The sequence below is a fragment of the Chelonia mydas genome, chromosome 1 (genome assembly GCF_015237465.2).
Source record: "Chelonia mydas isolate rCheMyd1 chromosome 1, rCheMyd1.pri.v2, whole genome shotgun sequence".
NCBI classification, from domain to species: Eukaryota; Metazoa; Chordata; order Testudines; family Cheloniidae; genus Chelonia; species Chelonia mydas.
Window position 1 is genome coordinate 49,082,196 of NC_057849.1, and position 20,205 is coordinate 49,102,400.

General features: G+C 40.8%; 1 protein-coding gene across 9 annotated transcripts in view; it reads right to left on the reverse strand.

Annotated features, from left to right (window-relative positions):
- Positions 1-20,205, reverse strand: part of STARD13 (StAR related lipid transfer domain containing 13) — a 492,723-nt gene that overhangs the window by 340,273 nt on the left and 132,245 nt on the right. For 4 of the 9 annotated variants that reach the window (XM_037892229.2, XM_037892233.2, XM_037892218.2 and 1 more), the window contains exon 3: positions 4,260-4,406. The exons of 1 other annotated variant lie outside the window; for it this stretch is intronic. In XM_037892229.2, coding sequence (XP_037748157.1) covers positions 4,260-4,406 — 147 coding nt within the window. Of the gene's footprint in view, positions 1-4,259; positions 4,407-16,951; positions 17,453-17,901; positions 17,986-20,205 lie in introns of those variants that run through there. 4 more of the 9 variants (XM_043531741.1, XM_043531748.1, XM_037892244.2 and 1 more) reach the window with 4 other exon arrangements.

Sequence of the window (20,205 nt, forward strand, 5' to 3'; positions counted from 1 at the left end):
TACTCTTTTTTCCATACTCTCTCCTCTCGTGCTGTATTGCAAGTGGCTTTGATGAAGCATACAGATTGGCACAGTAATCTCTTCACCAGTGTTTGATTACATCACCTTCATTGAGGACTTTGCCATCATGATCCTTTATGTTTGATTGCAAAGAATATTTTTGGAAAGAAGTCTGACCACTGTGAACATACTTTTTGTATTATTTGTCTGTAATTCTCAAGTTCTGTGCATTTTGCCCTTATGTATTCACTCGTGTCTTGTCTAGTCTACCTTTGGATCTGTCTGTTCAGTTCCTTGTGCTCTCCCCTACATCTTTCAGTGTCCAAGCCATTCTCTTTCACTCTGCATCATTTTTTCACCAGCCAACACTGACCTTTCGGATTGGGTGCTTTGGTGCCTTTGAGCATGATAGTTTCCATTTTGTTTCAAAGTTCATTCCGGTTGTTGCATTCTTTCACTGATGAGAATGCTTCAAACCCATTCTGGACGGAAATCATGTAGTTTTTTTTTATTCTGGACAAGCCCAAATGCAGTGAACCTGCAGGTTGTTCAGGTTTCCTTTGAGGGGAAGTACCTAAATGTCAGGTATGGAGTGATCATTTTGTGAAAAGTGTTCGCCCATTGATGATGTCATAGAAAAATGATAAAAGACAAAACCACCACATCATTAGTGTCCCGGGTGGATACAAAATTTGTATCTGCATCTGATCTGCAATCCGCAAACATGGTCTGCAGATAAAAAGCAGATATCTACAGATTTGCAGGGCTCTAGATATAAAATTTGGATCTGCATCCATCCCTGATCTGCATACATGGTCCACCGATATCTGCAGATTTGCAGGGCTCTACATATCACCAAAGGGCAAATGCTTTTCACAAAATAATCACTCCATATCTGACCTGAGTCCTTGTCTTCAAAGGAAACCATCACAACACCTTCAACAGATGAGCCTGGGAGCTTAAATTCATAACTTTGCTAGACACTAAAAATCACGGTCTAAACAAAGACACTGGATTTATAGCTTATTACAACAATCTGTAACCTATTAATCCACCTGTTTTGTGCTAATACTGCATAGGTATTAACTGGCCACTTCACCTTGAAAGGTCTCTTATGCGTTAACTATTTATACTAAACAATCTGTTCCACCTTTTATTTAGCTGTGAGACTATGGCCAGGTCTACGCTACGGATTTATATCAGTATAACTACAAAAATCCATAGCCCTGAGCAATATAGTTATACTGACCTAACCCCCAGTGTAGACAGTGCTATGTCGGTTGGGATAGCTTCTCCCGTTGACATAGCTGGCCTATTGCCAGGGTATCTATTTCATCCTTATCCTCTATCTCTCAATGGCTTGAAGACTGTTGAAGAGACTGGGCAAGTACAATGGGAGGTGGGAGTATGGGAGCTGGAGGTAACCAACAAAAAGAGTGAGGGAAATAGGATTTTATGTGTTCCTTTAAATCTGGAGCAGGAGAGATTGGGGGGGAGGGCCTGGGGAAAAGCTCTACAGTGAAATAAAGAGAAACAGATTACCTTTAGAGATAATATTGTTTTCCATATTCTAGTAAAACTCCTTGTTCAGTTTCTCTGTTATTTTTAGCATTGTCAGAACAGAAAATAGAGACATCCAAAGAGGGGAAAGGTAAAAAGATTGGAAGGGACACAGGAAAAATAAGAGAAAAAGATAGGAACATGTAGATCAGAATGAAGAGAAGAAAGAAATGAAGAAACAAAAGGAAAAACTTAATGATGAAAAAACTGTAAGAACTTTAAAATTAGAGCTGGTTAGGAATTTTTCAATGAATGGAGGTGGATGAATTATGCCAACGGGAAAAGCTCTCCCATCAGCATAGGAGAGTCTTCGCTTAAGCGCTACAGCAGCACAGCTGCGCTGATGCAGCACTTTAATTTAATAGGCCTGCCCTATGAGTACCTTTCTCAGACCTGAAGAAGAGCCCTGCATAGCTCGAAAGCCTGTTTCTTTCACCAGTGGAAGTCTGTCCAACAAAAGGTATTACCTGACTCATCTCGTCTCTGTTTTATTACATAGTTGATTTGGTGACCTCAATGGGTGTAAATGTCTACAATGTTGGGAGAGAATGGTGTTTGTAATGACAAAGTAATTAGAGCAGCAAAATTCCACTAAACACCTTCCTCTCTCATTTTGTAAACAAGACCACTGTTTCCCATTACTTCTTTATGACAGCTTACACTTCTAATTGTCTCGTTCAGGTCCCCAATTACAAGAGTATCTTTGTTTACTTAGTATTTCAATGAATGTCTCTTCAAGCCATTCATAAAACTAATCAATTGTGTAGTCATCCACTGCTGTAGCAGGAGTGTAAACCTGTATAGCGGACATATTGACTGGCTTTGCTCAAAGGCAAATTGTAATGATTCAGTTGCTGACTGAGTTATATCCAAGCACACACTTTGATGTCTCCTTGGATAGGGTAAATGCAACCCTATTTTCTCTCATTTTCTCAGCTCCTGAACAGTATACTGCATATCCATCCATCATCATCAAATGACCCCCTCCCTACCATCACAGGTCTGAGCTGCCCCATTGTCTGCACTTACTTACTTTTCTCAAAACATTTCTTTACCAGCATTCCAGCTATTTGCCTCTCTCACAGAATTTATGCAATCAAAAGAAGAGTGAAATATATGAAGTATCCACAATCAATCTGCCACACAGTTTCCACTACAGAAGCAAAAGATTACACAACTAAGCTGAAATCATTAAATTAGCATTAAAACATAAATGTAGATGACAAGAATAAAATATTTAATGGATATAGAACAAATTACTGCCTATATTAAATTAACAGATCTCTTTGAAGAAACATGGACCAGGTGGGATGAATAGTTAAAGACAAATTACATATGCAACTTAAAATAACAGCATGTTTCCTTACTGTAACACAGGGTATGTCTACATTTTGAGCTTGGGTTTTGATTCCCAGTTAAAGAAGAAATACTTGTGCTAGCTCTCATCTAGCTAGTGAACGAAAAATAGAATGTAGCTGAGAAAGTGTGAGTTGTGGGATGGGCTACATGCCCTGAGTATCTGCCCATTCAAAACCCTAGGCATGTACTCAGGGCAGCTAGCCTATCCTGCCACTCACACTGCTGTGGCTACACTCTATTTTTCACTTGCTAGCTAGAGGAGAGCTAGCGCAAGTATGTCACCTTGAGCTGAGAATCATACCACCTGCTCACTGTGTAGATATCAACATCTACTATACACTGCTTTGATTCTACTGCATTCTCTTATGTTTGTACATCTGACATCCTCTTTTGTACTGTTTACACAAGAAAACTTGCGCAGTCAACCACCAAATCATCTAGTTTGATCTCCTGTATATCACAGGCTACCCATACCACCCAGCACCCGCACACTAAACCCAACAAACAAAATATTACAGCTCACAGGGAGACTAAACTATCATAGGCCACAGGCAGAGAATAGGAGGCATGGTTACAAACAGCACTGCAGTCAAACCCTTCTTTCAGGCATCTCAGCCCAACACCAATGCCCAGATCTCACAGACCAATTCTGCCTCAAGAATTAACTCTAATCAGACCAGACTCTCCTGCTACTTCCTCAGCTGCTTCTCCAATGACCTGCCTCTATGCAGAGTCTTGCCTAACTAAAAACTACCAACAATACAGCATGTCTTCCAAAGACTGAACATATGCTCACACACTAAGAAAAAAATTGGGAAACTATGTGTAATAGCACCACATAGTGACACCTGCCATAACAATGTTTACACAGATATTGACAAAATACTACTCAAGTCAAATAAAAACCAAAGACTAATTATACCCCTAATCAAGATAGATATCATCTCCCTTGCTGTTAGATCTGTACAAAAACTATTACAAGTGCAGGAGGGCTTGAATCAAAACCTCAGATTCAAACCCCTTAATTAGGGAAGTGTGTCCATATTGATACATCTGAGTCTGAACCCACCTCTACAGAGGGGACTGGAATTATTAATACAGCCCATGAAAGCAGAAAGAATAGGGATCACATGAGATTTCTGCCAATTTGGGCTGCAATAGCCTGAGAACAGCTCAGCATTTTTCAATGTTATTGAATTTGAGCTGTAGCCTGGACCATCCTTGAACCTAATATCCAAAATATAGCCTAAATCTGGATCTGAACACCCCTCCTTGACTAAAATCTAATTACAAGGTTTTAAAAATCTGTCACATTCTGTAAATGGGGTGTGCATTCTTACCGGCTGTTTGCGCTTTTTGGTAGAAGGAGTGCTGGAAGGAGAAGAGCCAGCACTGAGAGCCTCTTCAATATCTAAATTCAATTGTTCCAGTTTCTTCATGAGAGATGACATAGAGTCTGACCACTCAGATCCTTTTTCTGGTTGGGTCTAAAAGAAAACCAAACACACATGAAGTCTGAAAACATTAAAGCTCTTCATGATTTGTAGATTTGTTTTTAAACTACACTGCAAAAAACCCCAACAAAGTCTGGATGATCAACTCTCTGCCTATCCTGGGTTGACCTCATCTACTTAGAAGACTTCAACTATCATTTCTATCCTGTTGACACACGTGTTAGATGCTCTTTATATCTGACCAATCAAACTTCATCCAGTTGTGCACATCCAAATGTCTCTCTGACATATGATCTGGGATGATCCACTGCCAGTTCAAGCTCAGAATGCCCCAGAAGAACCTCCTTATTATTTCTAAAGCCCTTTCTACTTCCAACATTCTCCATCGGAGTGGACAACATCCCCATTCTCTTTGTCACTTAGACTCATATCTTTGAAGGTCATCCTGAATTCCTTACTTTCCCTCCTACTACACATCCAGGCTATCAACAAATCTTGCTGCTTTTTCCTTCACATCAATTTGAAATTCTGTCTGGTCAAAACACTACTCTACTTCCTGTTGATTTTCTGCCTTGATTGTTGCAACCTCCTCCCTGATATATATATTGCTTCTTTCCATGTGGGAGTCTTTAATCCATCAAAGCACAACTGTTAAAATTATCATCTTTGGACATCTATTGAACCACATCATCCCCATTCAAACCCCTCTGCTTATTCCTCTTCAGCCATCTTCTTATACATGCAATGACTTTAAATCCCAAGAGCACCATGTCTCCCTCCCTTTCCTCATTCAAATCACTCCTAAAGGCCCACTTCTTCCCAGATGCCTCTAAAGAGTAACTCACACCATCAAATGCTAGCATTATGACTCACACCAGTGAAGGGGGCATGGTGGTGGATTATTGCACTTCATTGAATGCCAACTGCCAGAATGACCTTTAGGGAGAATATGAAACTGAGCACAAATTAGACTACTCTTAATTGGGGGGGGGGGCAGCAAATTGGGCTCTGGGGGGTCACCGGATTAGGAAGATGCAGCAATGCAAAGGTGACGGATCTTAGACCCGAGAAACTAGCTCCTGTTCTTCTGTGTTCAAATTGTTAGTCACGTGAAACATTTCTAAATATGAGGCTAAAAGAATCATATCAATTGCAGCTGAAGGATTCCCTTGTCATCAAGGCCCTTCTGGATAGTGCAAACTATTCCCCATCTTGAGCTGCTTTGATTTATTCTTCTTTCACCCATCTTACTTTGGCTATATATATTTTCACATAAGCATCATTTCACAAGTCAATGTTAATAGACTGCACACTAATATTAACATTACTAACATTACTTTGCAGCACAATAGCACTGTCCTTCCAAAGAGCTCGAAGTACCTTACAAACATTAAAGATCCAAGCCATACTACATCCCTGTGTGCTAGGTAAGTATTATTATTCCCATTTTATACATCCTCTTGCTGAATCATTTCCTTTATGGGGGCTGGAAATTGGGACATAGAGAGGACAGTAACTTGCTCACAATCACATAACACAGGCAGAAATAGAACCTAGGAGAATCATTCTCACCTTACAGCAGTATTACACCACTGTAACTATCTTGTCCCTGATGGAGTTACTCCTGATTTGCCCCAGAATAAGGGAGAGAAGAATAATGCCCTAGATCTTCAAACTCCCAGTCCTGTGTCTTAACAAGAAAACCATGCTTCCTTACTTAGGGAGATAGTTTTGGCTCTATTTGTATTTATTTAGTATTTGCTTCAGAGAACAGAAAACTGGACATAATGTCACTATTTTTTCCAAGCACAGTTTAAATATTTTTATAATTCATAACAGTGAATGTTTTTTCCAGGAGTACTGTCAGAAGTCCTAAACAGTAGGGAAGATCAGATTTGTACCTATTCAAAATTACATTACTCGGATATATTCCTATATTATTCTTTATTGTATTTTACTAAACTTTTTATATTGTTTTTAGGGACAAGCATAATATACATATGCAGAATACACAATATATATATGCAGAAAGAGACACTACAAAAAAGAATCCGTCATGCCACATTCTGTTTGAGATGGTCTTATACAAGATATAATGTCAATATTTGGTACTTCTACAAAGTCAATTTCTAAATCAAAATAAAGGTCTTGCATTTTACTGAATTTTTGTATCTTGATAACTTTGTCTTAACAAAACTAAGGAAAGGGTGAATATTTTCTTCAAAATGCCTCAAACAAGTAAAAACAAAAAACACATTTAGTAGTCTACCAAAATCTAATGGAAAAATCCAATCTTAAGTTTCTAGACATCATTATTGAGATATAACTTGACAAAACGGTTTTATAAAAATTTTCTTCCTCATATGTCAGTGGTAATCAGATATAGGATAATACTAATGAGTCAGTTTAAATACAGAAATTAGTAAATTGTGTCTGACCTCAGTGAGTCCTCTGAAGACTATATTGACCATCCAGGTGACAAACATGCAAAGACTCAATTAAAAATCCAGAAGAATAAAATAATGTTTTTTCTGGGTCTCTAATCTCTCTTTTGGAAAGTTAGTGAGAAAAAAAAAAGTCCTCTACTTTTGAGATGCCAGTCCATAAAAGAGAGTGAGTACGATTTACAGATATTTCTGATTAAGACATTCTAAATGTCACAATAGCCAATATATTAACTAATGTGGCAGAAAACAAGATTTATTGTCCTGGGAGGAGCGTATCAACCTTGCCTTTGTCTTGGTAATTATTTACCTCTTGAATCAATACATCTTTGTATTTATTCAACAATTACAGTACAGACCCGTTTACGCGTGAATCTGCTTAACGCGCAATAGCGCCATACCTCCCATTGCTACCTATTTAACACGCGAGACTCATTAACACACGGTACAGGAACATGCTATGTAGCGCTACAGATTTGCTCACTAACTCACTGACATAGAAATCGATAGTAAGTGTGGAGCAGAAACATGTTGTACATCTTTACTGCCGACCGGGGGGTGGGGGGGGCGGGGGAGGGGCAGCAACGTTAAAGTGCTGCCGCGGCAAAGGACCCTGCAACACTTTAAGGTCCCTGCCCCTTTTGCGCCCCCCTCGGCCACCGAGCTGCCCCTGGGCTGGCAATTTAAAAGGGCCCAGGGCTCTGGACGCTGCAACCACAGCAGTGGCATCCGGAGCCCCGGGCCCTTTAAATCGCCACGGGAACCCCGGGCAGCGCAGACCAGGTGGCCTGGAGGGGCTGGCTGGGGGATGCTGACCCCTAGCCCCACCCCTTCTGCCCGAGGCCTCACTCCTTCCGGGGGCCAGAGCCACCCCCGCCCTGTACCGGTAAGTGTCTTGAGTTACTTTCATCCCTGTGTAGTAATAATAATGTTTTTATTAGATTACACATTTGAATTTATATTCTTGCAAAGCGCCGTTAACAGATAGGCCTGCAGTATTTGGGATGCTGTGAATACGTATGTAATCCTAGATAATTATGCATATATATAGATATCTTAAGGTATTTCAGCTTGGCCCTCTTAACCGGCAGTCCATTAACACTCGGTGGTGACGGCTTGACTCCCGACATCTGCATGTAAACGGGTCTGTACTGTACCAATAGCTGATTAATATAGTATGCTCCTAAAACCATTTTTACAAATAATTTTACTTTTTCTTTTAAAGAAATACCAAGAACAAACCATTGCATTGTTCATATAAAGTTTATTAGAGGAGAGGCAGAAATTGTAGTTAAGGAGCTAAGAAATATAAGGTGTAAAGAGTTCCCAAAAAGTAAAACTGTCTTTGATTCCTCCATTAATATTTGTTCTTTTCTAGTTCAATAAAACTCTAAATTATGTCCATTAAATTAAGGGAAAGAGGAGAAAATGGGTTTTCATTATTGTATAGGATAAAACTAAATAGGCCTAGTGAATAAAATGGCATCCACTAATTGGAATTTGGCACAAAAACTGCATTTGGAACAATTGTTGATAGCCCATGTATTTTCTCAGGATGCCTCAAATTATTGCTGAATTGCAAAAAACTAATGGTACATACAGCTTCCACAGTAGGACTTGTAATAGAAGACATTGCACTGAATGCAATCGTAAAGGACCAAATCCACTCCCTAGTGCCTAGCCTGGATAACTGACTTGGGTGCCTGAGATCTCTGAGTACAAGAGAAATGGCAGATTCACCTCACAAGCTTTGGAGCAGCAGTGAATCCATTCCATAGCTACTATTCAGGCCTTCAGGCTGGATTGTCTTCAGTGGTCTTCGTGCCCCCGCCCTACTTTGGTAAAGGGCAGAGTCAACAACGTGCCTTTGTCCATTGTCTGCCCCAGAGGTGGAGGGTGCACACCCCTGCATAAGCTCTCAAAATCTCCCCCATTCATTGGAACCAAGTTGGTTCAGCTGGGTCTGCGACTATATCTGTGAATGCAGAGGGCCTCACGGAAATGGAGCTGGTGTAGACTTTTGGAGGGGGCATATAAGAACACTTCCTATGTTGTGTGGAGCCTAGCTCCACAGGGCCTCCCTTCACACCAGTATGTGCTGGGGCATAGTGTAGGAACAGAAGAGAGAGGCCAGACGATCCATTGTGATGCAGTTCTTCCAGGCTATCTGCCCTGTGGAGTGGGCACACTTCGAGCATGAACTTTACATCACTAGTAAGCAAGAGCAGGCACACTGGCCTGGGGGTGTGGATTCCTTTGTACTGTGGCTCTCTATCACCTAACTGAAATAGTCAGGCTGCACAGTGACGACTGGATTTTCCACTAAATGTGGGGGGAAAACATTCCTATGTCATAAGTATAAACCAATGAAATATGTAATCACTTGCTAGTAAAAATAAGATCTGTGCTTAATCAGAGAACAGAAAGAGTACCAATGTATTATTATGCTTCAGATAGTTACTACATATGTAGAATTAACCTAACTGCACCAAACTTAGTGAGACATATTGGATAATCAACCAAATATAAAACACAGTTACAGCCTGTTGTCTCCTAACAGAGATTAACATTGGTTTGGGTTTGTCTGTTTTTTTGAACAGCAAGTGAATCTAATCTAAGAAACATTAAGCATGTAAGACTACATTCTGTGCTCACTTGCACACATAGAACTCCACTGCAGTCAGTGAGAATGCATGGGTGGAAATGAAGGCACAAGGGTTTTTCCCATAATCTACAAAACAATTTGTTATTTTCTCAGAATGAGAAGTAAACACATTCCAGACATTCAGTATGGCTGTTTATGCCTCTGGGACAGAAAAGGTTCTGCACCCTGTTTTGCGGCTTCTTAGTTTTCTTCAGTAATCCTATTCAGCAAAAACATCTGTGATAAAAGGCACATTTATTTCAATATTTTGCCTGTGAAGCTTGTTGCAATAGGCATGCTGGCTGCCAGCAAACATAAACTGAAGGAATGAATACATTCTTATAGAATACGCTGAGGTCAGGGTTATCCTTGCAGCCAGATCTCATCACATACTCAAATTAGAAAGCCTTTTGATTTGAGCCATACATGCATTTGGGTTATGAGAAGGTTGCAAAATTCTAGATTTTGTTGATGTCTCATGTTTTTCACTTCAGATAATTTCAATAAGCCAATTGTTTTAACCTAAGTGTAATGTATAACTATGTAGTCATTCACTAATAAAATAAATTACTGAACCCTAGATCAAAAACACCAATGCCATATTCTGTGTGTGTGTGTGTGTGTGTCTACTGTATTTTTACATATACGTATATATAAACAAACATTCAAGGGCAAATTCTGTCTGATCTATGGAGAAAATACCAAATAAATGACTTACTGAAAGTATTCCAGCGACTCAATACCACATTTGCCCCTTGTTCCACTCACGCATTCCCAAGATTCTCAAAGGGAGTTTTGTATAAAGATACAACCCAACCCTGCAATCAGTAGCAGCAGTTTTGCCTGCAAGAAGACAGCAGGACCAGACCCAGAGAGGATGTTCTCTGACCATTTTCTAAGTAACTGGGGCTACAGTGCATTCTCTTATGCTCAAAATAGCTTTATATACACCTTCCATATAGGGCTGTCGATTAATCGCAGTTAACTCACGTGATTAATTGGGATTCTTTTTTTTTTTTTTTTTTTTTTTTTTTGAGTTAATCGCACTGTTAAACAATAGAATACCAATTGAAATTTATTAAATATTTTGGATGTTTTTCTACATTTTCAAATATATTGATTTCTATTACAATACAGAATACAAAATGTACAGTGCTCACTTTATATTATTTTTAAAACTAATATTTGCACTCTACAAATGATAAACAAAAATGGTATTTTTCAATTCACCTCATACAAGCACTGTAGTGCAATCTCTTTATTGTGAAAGTGTAACTTACAAATGTAAATTTTTTTTGTTACATAACTGCACTCAAAAACAAAACGATGTAAAACTTTAGAGCCTACAAGTCCACTCAGTCCTACTTCTTGTTCAGCCAATCGCTAAGACAAACAAGTTTGTTTACATTTACAGGAGCTTCCTGCTTCTTATTTATGTCACCTGAAAGCGAGAACAGGTGTCCGCAGGGCACTTTTGTACCCAGCACTGCAAGGTATTTACGTCCTGGATATGCTAAACATTCATCTGCCCTTTCATGCTTCAGCCACCATTCCAGGGGACATGCTTCCATGCTGATGATGCTCATTAAAAAAATAATGTGTTAATTAAATTTGTGACTCAACTCCTTGGGGGAGAATTGTATGTCTCCTGTTCTGTTTTACCTGCATTCTGCCATATATTTCATGTTATGCCAGTCTCGGATGATGACCCAGCACATGTTCATTTTAAAAACTCTTTCACAGCAGATTTGACAAAACGCAAAAAAGGTACCAATGTGAGATTTCTAAAAATAGCTACAGCACTTCACCCAAGGTTTAAGAATCTTAAGTGCCGTCAAAAATCTGAGAGGGACGAGGTGTGGAGCATGCTTTCAGAAGTCTTAAAAGAGCAACACTCAGATGTGGAAACTACAGAACCTGAACCATCAAAAAAGAAAATCAGCCTTCTGCTGGTGGCATCTGACTCAGATGATGAAAATGGTCTGCTCTGCTTTGTATCGTTATCAAGCAGAATCTGTCATCAGGCTGGTTGAAGCATGAAGGGACATATGAATCTTAAGTGCATCTGTCACATAAATATCTTGCAACACCTGCTACAACTGTGCCATGTAAACGTCTTTTCTCACTGTCAGGTGACACTGTAAACAAGAAGCGGGCAGCATTATCTCCTGCAAATTGCAACCAAACTTGTTTGTCTGAGCAACTGGCTGAAGTAGGACTGAGTGGACTTGTAGGTTCTAATGTTTTACACTGTTTTATTTTTGAATGCAGTTTTTTTCATACATAATTCTACATTTCTAAGTTCAACTTTCATGATAAAGAGATTGCACTACAGTACTTGGATTAGGTGAATTGAAAAATACTATTTATTTTGTTTTTTAGAGTTCAAATATGTGTAATAAAAATATAAAGTGAGTCCTGGACACGTATTCTGTGTTGTAATTGAAATCAATATCTGAAAATGTAGAAAACACCCAAAAATATTTAAATAAATGGTATTCTATTATTAACAGCACGATTAATTTTGCGATTAATCGCGATTAATTTTTTTCATCACTTGACAGTGATGAAAAAAAATTAATACTACTTCCATAATGAGCATAACAGATTTCTAAAGGGAACTTTCATACATACCACACAGTTACATTAGTTATTTATATTTAAGGGTAACATGAAATAAGGGGTAGGGGAAGCCCAGTCCCTGATTCCCAGGTCTTTTTAAGGAATCCCCCATTGTTTGTGACCTAGTTCCCCCAGAAGTGCTCTCTTGGTGGTAAGCAAAGCCTTTCAAACATTAGCATGAAGCCACAAAGCCTTTAAAGAGCGATACTCTATAAATAAGAACTCTGATTTTTAAAAAGAAAATTAAGTTTGGTGAAGGAATTTTCTTTTTAAAAATTACAATGGTTGGAAGTGGGGGGGGGGGTTATTTTTTAAACAGAAAATAGAAAGTTTCTTTGTTCTAACAATTTTATAAAAAATATTTTTCTTCAGTTCACACTGCTTGCAACAAAACATCCTTACCTTCTAACAAACAATGATGTCAGGCAACACTGAATTTCACCAACAGGCTGACAAATTTGCATTGTGAACACACGCTATGGAATTGGCATTCGAACAACCAGAGAAGCTGTCTTTATTGACATCTGCTCCTGTTCAGCATATGAATGATCCTCTTGGGTTATCCCATGTTCAGCTACCTCAGAACCAATGCCCCATCAGCATTATCTATTCCACTATTTTTTTTTTACCTTTAAACAATTGAACTCTGCTTTTCACATCCCCTCTACACCTGCACCACACTCAAAACCTCTGAGTTTTGCCCATTCATACCTCTCTTGGCATGGTCTTCAAGAGACATTAGATTGTTCTTGAATATAAAAATTAGTGACCAAGAATGCCCAGATGTTTTACTCCTCAGGAAGGTACCAGACTGCACCAGTTATGCTTCACTCCATCAAAAATTACTTACTACAGCAAAATGGTAACTTTGTCATCATGACCACTATGAAATATAATTGAATACCATACTCCAATTTACAGAAGGGTATTTTCCTGCAAGTGTTCTTGGGCCACAAGAATGCACATATAACCAGTCATCATTCACAAAAGGTGGGGGATGTTAGTGACATAGTCCTTTAAAAAATTCAGCAAAGCTCTGAATATATTCTCAGATCACAGCAAACAAAAAATATCACAAGAACATGACTTGAAAAAGATCTTCATGGTGGGTACCAAAAGGAATATCTGACATTTGCAATCATCTTAATTAAATCAATTATAATAAAGTTGAAAGGAACAGAAAGATTCTGTATGGTCAGCTTTGCGTAAAACAAAAAGCACAAGCACAGAATTATAGTGCCACACAACTAACTAGCTGGTGAAGGAGAGCTGTGAAGATTAGCCTCAAAATTTTGATGAATTTGACAAAAATCTCTGCAAAAGCAAATCAAGCAGGAAGAGATGTTGGCTTAGGGTTTTAAAAGCCCCATATTATCAAATGCAAATATCAACACAATGTATCACTGAACTCTGTGCAGCAATATTATAGATGCTCACTATATTTACTATTTATGAATGCTTTACTCATGCAACTAAATGACAAATTTGGAGCTCACAAGGTAACCTCTAGTTCTATTGCTTTGCTGCCTATGCAGGTCAGCAAATACAACCAGAGTGAACTACGAACAATCCATTAGCCATGATTTGCTATATTTTCCTGATGATAAACATCAAGGGACTGAGTCTTCATTCGGTTACACCATTTTTCATAGGTGTAACTAAGTGGAGCATTAGGTCCCCTGTCTCCAGTGAGCACTAGCAATGCAAGAGATATATTGACAAGGAAACGAACCTGAGCATTTCTCTTTGGAATCTCCTCTCCAAACAGTGATCAGCGAACTATGCATAACTCGAAAGAACTAAAAGAAAAGGAGGACTTGTGGCACCTTAGAGACTAACAAATTTATTTGAGCATAAGCTTTGTGAGCTAATGAGTCCACAAGCTGAGGCATTATAGCTGCATGCTATATACAGCCCCTTCTGGTGTAAAACTGGTAAAATGGTGCAAACAGTTTATGCAGTAAAGTGTCTGACATTTTGCTTTCTGGTTAGGTTAGTAAATAGGAAGTGCCATGTTTCCTGTCTTCACGATGTGTCTTTCTAGATGTAAAGACGAGATTTCCCTTGTGCTAAAAATAGAAATTGAAGAACCAATGTATCAGCTAATAGCTTTGTATTCCACGTCCAGGAAAAAAAAAATCAAAGAAAACACATACAAAAAACAAATCAGCAGAAGCAAAGATTTGCCATTTTCGCAAAAACATCCATGAAGGGTCAACACTTCAATCAAAATACTCCAGGTCAATGGTATTTAGGCACTCCCAATCAGAGTTAAGTGCCTAAGCACTTTTTAATACCCCACTATCTGTATCTTCAGCTGCCTATATACCTTTAAAGACTGTCCCCCACACTCCTTGTAAGGAACTGTAATATTAGATTTTTGTTCTGAAAATATTGTTCTTATATACATCTGTATAACTGTCTCAGCTGCATATATAAGAATTTTTTAAAGTATGACATAGTGCAGATTACAAGAAAATTGGAATAGCAATTATTTCAATTATTGACCATTTCTTGGAATACAATATTGCATTTATGTGCTGTCTACAACATTTACACAAAAATTAATTTACAAAATACTACATATACATAGAAAATAAGTAAAGAGATGCCAATATTGTTGTTGGGACTTCTTCACGCTATGAACAAAGACAAGACATTATAAGTTACAAGATGAAATGAGGAAAGCCTATTCTTAGGTTTACATTTGACTAAAGAACTTTACAGAGAAATCCTAGTTTGAAAAGTTCTGTGGTAGTTTACTGATGGTTTCCTAATAACTGTTAATGCTTTAGAATCTATTTCTTACTAAGTATATATTATAATATTTGCAGCATACAAATTATTCTTAATATTTCTATAGGATCACAAATATTCACAGTGCCCTACCAAAGACATTCCTTACCCTCAAGATCTTGCAGTCTAAAATTGAGAAAAAAATATAAAGGCAAACAAATCAGTTAAGAGGCAGCATTCAAGTTTAACAGTGAGGAAACAAATGAAGGAAAAATTATTGAAGTTGAAGGATATGAATAGGGTGACCATATTTCCCAAAGGGAAAATGAGACACTCCCAGCCACTTGCCTGAGCCCACCCTCTGCAATGCTGTTATTGGTCACTGGAATCCTGCCAACCCCCCTCACCCCAGGGGCTGTTGCTGGTCGCTGGAACCCTGCCTCCCACCCTGCCTGGGGCTGGCATCTCTGCTTGCCTCCCCCGCATGTTCCTCCGCAGCGCACTGTACCATAGCCCAAGTCGGCAAGAGCAAATGGGACAAATGCCCACTTTTGCAAAAAAAAAAAAAAAGTTGGGACGTCCAGGAAAGGGCTTAAAAAAGGGACTGTCCCCACCAAAACAGGACATATGGTCACCCTAGATATGAAGGGGGAGAGAATGTTTGACAGAAAAGAAATATGACACTGTCTGTAGTGCTAAGGAGGAGATGTAAGGGAAGAGTACTGGGAGACCTAAAGGGGTTAAAGGGAGTAAGACAGAGAGAAAAAAAGATGTTGGTGAGATCATGTAAGGCTTTGAAGTTGTCGGAGTCTGAATTTTATGCAACTAACATCTAAGAAAGGACTTAAGGGATTCAGGACTGTTCAAATATACACTGAAATAGATCTACATATTTGCTTTGAATTAAATATCTATTGATACCTTTCAATTCACATGAAAGAAAGATAAACAATATATTACATATACTTAAAAGTTTCTTAAAGTTTTTACAGAAACAAAAGTACCACAATGATAGAGCTCACAGTTAACAATGAATAAAATGTAATTACTTTGCATACCAATTCATATAATTACACAAGATTCTCACAATGTTCTTAAATATATTTGTTAACAGATCTCTGATTTATTCCACATTATGGAACTCTATGTCACAGTCCTATTCCAATTTAATAAAGTATTAACAAAGATATAAAAAATTACTGTTAAAAAGGTCGAGGGGAAGAGAGGGATCAGTTTGATCTTATATGCTATGGGCTGAATTCTCCTCTGTTACGTATCAGTATAACTCCACTGAAGTCAGGTTTCAGAGTAGGAGCCGTGTTAGTCTGTATCCGCAAAAAGAAAAGGAGTACTTGTGGCACCTTAGAGACTAAATGTGTTAGTCTCTAAGATGCCACAAGTACTCCTTTTCTTTCCACTGAAATCAGTGAGGTTGACCTAGTGTAACACAGGCTCAACGCTGTCTTGTAACACCTAAGTATAACTGCTCCAAAAAAGGTGCTGAATCCATTAATTTATATGCATTTATCACACACTCATAACATTATTTAATAACTAAATACCAAGTAATGGCTTTCAAATGACAATTACTTTTATTAGAGATAAGGTGGGTGAACCTATGGCAATATCTTTTATTGGACCAACTTCTGTTGGTGAAAGAAACAAGCTTTGGAGGTACACAGAGCTCTTCTGTATAGGTCAAAAGCTTATCTTCCACACCAACAGATATATATTGTATATTATATAATATATATATATATATATATATCTGTTGGTGAAATATATTACCTCTCCACCTTCTCTCTCTAAAATCCTGGGATCAACATGCCTATAACACTGCAAACAATTACTTTTATTGAAATAAGTTGTCTTACAGATAAACAACAGCACATTGAAAATTAATTCTATTTTAAAGAACCCAGGACTTAGACCTAGCAGAACTATTTGTTTATCATATTAATTTATGTCCACTGAAAACTAACAATGACATTTTTCCTTCTAGTTCTACCTAGAAAAATCTTATAAAAGAGAAGCAGGAAAGGTAGGCATTATAATGATACATCACACTTCTAGAGTACTTTCTGTCTGAGTACCTCAAAGACCTTTACTAACATAGTTTAAATAAGCCTCACATGCCGTATTTATTATTTCCATGCCACAGATCCGAAGTTTAGAGGTGGTGATGTCATGCCCATGGTCAAAAACTGAGTCCCTGTCACTGCCAGTTTGTGCTCTGAGTTCATCACTCCGTGTGCAATGAGCACAGGAGCGTGTGCTGGAAATCAGCCTGACATTCACACGTGAATGCCGCAGTTCTCAGTGCCCGCCTTACAGGAGAGGGACTTGGTTGAACAGGAGTAATTTTGCCTATCGATGGGCGGCTGTGGATGAACATACGGGGACCCTGTTCCTCACTACGTGAAACCCTCAACAGGGACCTGCCAGTGGGAGGCTCTGTTGCGAAAGGTCATCTGAAAACATGGCGGTCCCAGCCCACAGACTGGCTGGAGCTCAGGGTGGAATACACTGGCAGGGACGCCTGTGTTCTGTCTGGTTACAGGCCTCTGAACAACACACCGCTAGAGGAGACAACAAGGCAGGAACATTAACACAGGCTGGGGCAGCCCCAGGTCCCCCCGCATTAGCACGGGCCGGGGCGGCTCCAGTCCCCCTCCCCCACCTTCGCACACGCCGGGGCGGCTCCACTCCGCCATTACCACGGGCGGGGCTCCCGCTTAGGGCTCCTCCCCCCATGACCAGATTCCCTCAAGACTGGCGAAAGGGGAGCCCTGGCGACCGGCGTCTGCAGCGCATCACGGAGGCGGGTGGGCAGGGGGACGGGACAGCCTGTAACTACGACTCCCCTTGAGCGCTGGGCGAGTGAGGCGGCAGCCGAGCACAGCCCCGCCCTGCCCTTTCCACATAGGCGCCTTAGTTCGACAGTGTCTGTAATGGATCCCCCTCCCCCCCCTGCGCGTGCAACCCCTTCGAACAAGAACAGTAATTTCTTCCCAGCCTGTCGCGCGCCTGCACGGCCAGAAAACTCCAGCTCGAGCCAGCCCTGTAAAATAAGTTTGCCTACAACCCCTCCGATTGAAGGGGGGGACCACCCTTCTTCAGGTGCGCGCGCACTTCCTACGGCTTCTGCTTCCTCTTCCAAGCGTATGTGCGCTCCCGCGCGCGCACGTCTTGGCGACGTCATGTGATAAAAGGCGTGGTCATGGGCTGCTGTCTTGTGGGGAGGTAGCGCCACCGGGTGGTTGGTCGGTCTCATGAGACAACGGCTGCAACCCTACAGCGCGACCTAACGTTCCGGAAAGGAACCGCCCCGCCGCGCCGCGGAGACAGGGCGGAGTCCCCAGCCCGGGGGCCGGAAGGGAGAGGGCGCCGCGGGGAGGGAAGGGGAAGGGGAAGGGGAAGAAGCCCCCAGCTCTGGCGCGGGACGGGAGAGGGGCAGGGTACCGTGGAGAGGAGCCCCCAGCCGGGGGAGAACGGAGCGGGCCCAGCGGGGAGGCGCTAGCGGACGCGCGGGCAGTGCGGAGAGAGGGCATGGCAGGGAGGAGCCCCCAGCTCTGTTGGGGGGGCTGGGGAGCAGGCAGGGAGGAGCCCCCAGCTCTCTGTCGGGGCGGGGGATGCAGGGAGGAGCCACCCCGGGTACGTGAAGGAGTGAGGATTCCTTGCAGTGAAGCAGCAGCAAGAATCCACGCTGTGGATTTGGGGTGGGGGAGGTGAAAGTAGGGTGACCAGGCAGCAAATGTGAAAAATTGGGAGGAGGGGGTGGGGGTAATAGGAGCCTATATAAGAAAAAGACCCTAAAATCGGGACATCTGGTCACCCTAGGTGAAAGTAAGAAACTGCCAACACCTTTACCCTTCTCAAAGGGAGCAGGAGTAGCAGCAGCAGCCACAGTATTGTTCTTAGGGCCTGTGATATGGAGGCCCATTTGTGGTTCACTGCTCTGCATCAGCAACTCCTCAGGCCTGGCATACTGCACCTCACACACTGGTATCCTTATATTTATTTAAAAGATGACATGTAATAAATATATTGTTTGAAATCCAATAAGATACTGGTTATTAATGTCACTGCAAAATGTTTGTAACAACTAAGAAAAAATATGGATGTGCTGTGATATTATCTCTGGGAGACTGTAAACAGACAAAGGTAGCAAAACAAGTTTCTTTTTTAAGGGAAAGAAAATATGATGGGAGGGCCCTGTCCAGGACAGAGGTGCCTCTGACTTGCTCTCTGTGGGTCAGCTAGTGGCTAACCCTCCTGCAGCTTTGTAACGGGGGAGGTGTGACCCTAAGAGCATCCCAGTGCCAGAGGCCAAGGAGCTTACTGGTATCAGGTAGTGAGGTTTAGCTGGCATGACCAATATACCCCAAATTACTATAGTTATACTCTAAAAGGTGTCATTTAATATATCACTGGAAAACTAATAATGCACTGGGCATTAAACTTGTGTGTTGTATATTAAGAGTTCTGGATACATTGGAATAATGACTTAGGCTATGTGTACACTATGGACCTTACAGCAGCATAGCAGTACTGCTGCAACTGTGCCGCTGTAAGGTCTCCTGTGTAGCCACTCTATAATGGCGGGAGAGAACACTCCCTCTGGCATAATTAAACCACCCCCAACGAGTGACAGTAGCTATGTCAGTGGCACGGGCCATCCACGGATGTCTAATTACAATGTAGACATACTCTTAGAGGGTGACCTGCATGCTTGTAGGCTGGCTGTGAGTGTTCCAAATGGGGAGGTAGAGCAGCAAAGCACTGTAAGGCACCCAGGATTGCAGGGTAAGTGGTCTTACTGGTCTGAACTGTACCCATAGTGTGACAGGCCCAAATTCAGCTCCCAAATTCACCGCATCCCCTGTAGTGGCAGGAAAGATGGCTAGATATTTGGGTATGTCTGCCACCACAGAGACTAGACTGGCATAGCTGGAGTGCCATAGCTATACTGGCATAACCCTATAGTGTAGATGCAGCCTACACAGACAGAAGGATTTTTCTTGTTGATGTAGGAACTCCATGTCCCTGAGTGATAGCAGCTATGTCAACAAAAGTACTATTCCATTGACAGAGCATATTTATACTGGGGGTTAGGTGGGCATAGTTATGGTGACTACAGATATGGGTTTTTTCACACGTCTAACCAATGTAGCTGTCGAACTAATGTTTCAGTGCAGACCAAGCCTTAGTGCACCCAACTGGAAATCAGGATTCCTGGAGCTTCCATCCCTGCTGTATGTGTATCACAACTTCTCTGACTTTGTCTTGAGTAGGAAAAGTGGTAGAGTTTAGGTCAGGCTTAGCTAATATCTACTAAACTTAAGGCTGAGACTTAGTCTACACTAGGAAGTTATATCAGCATTGC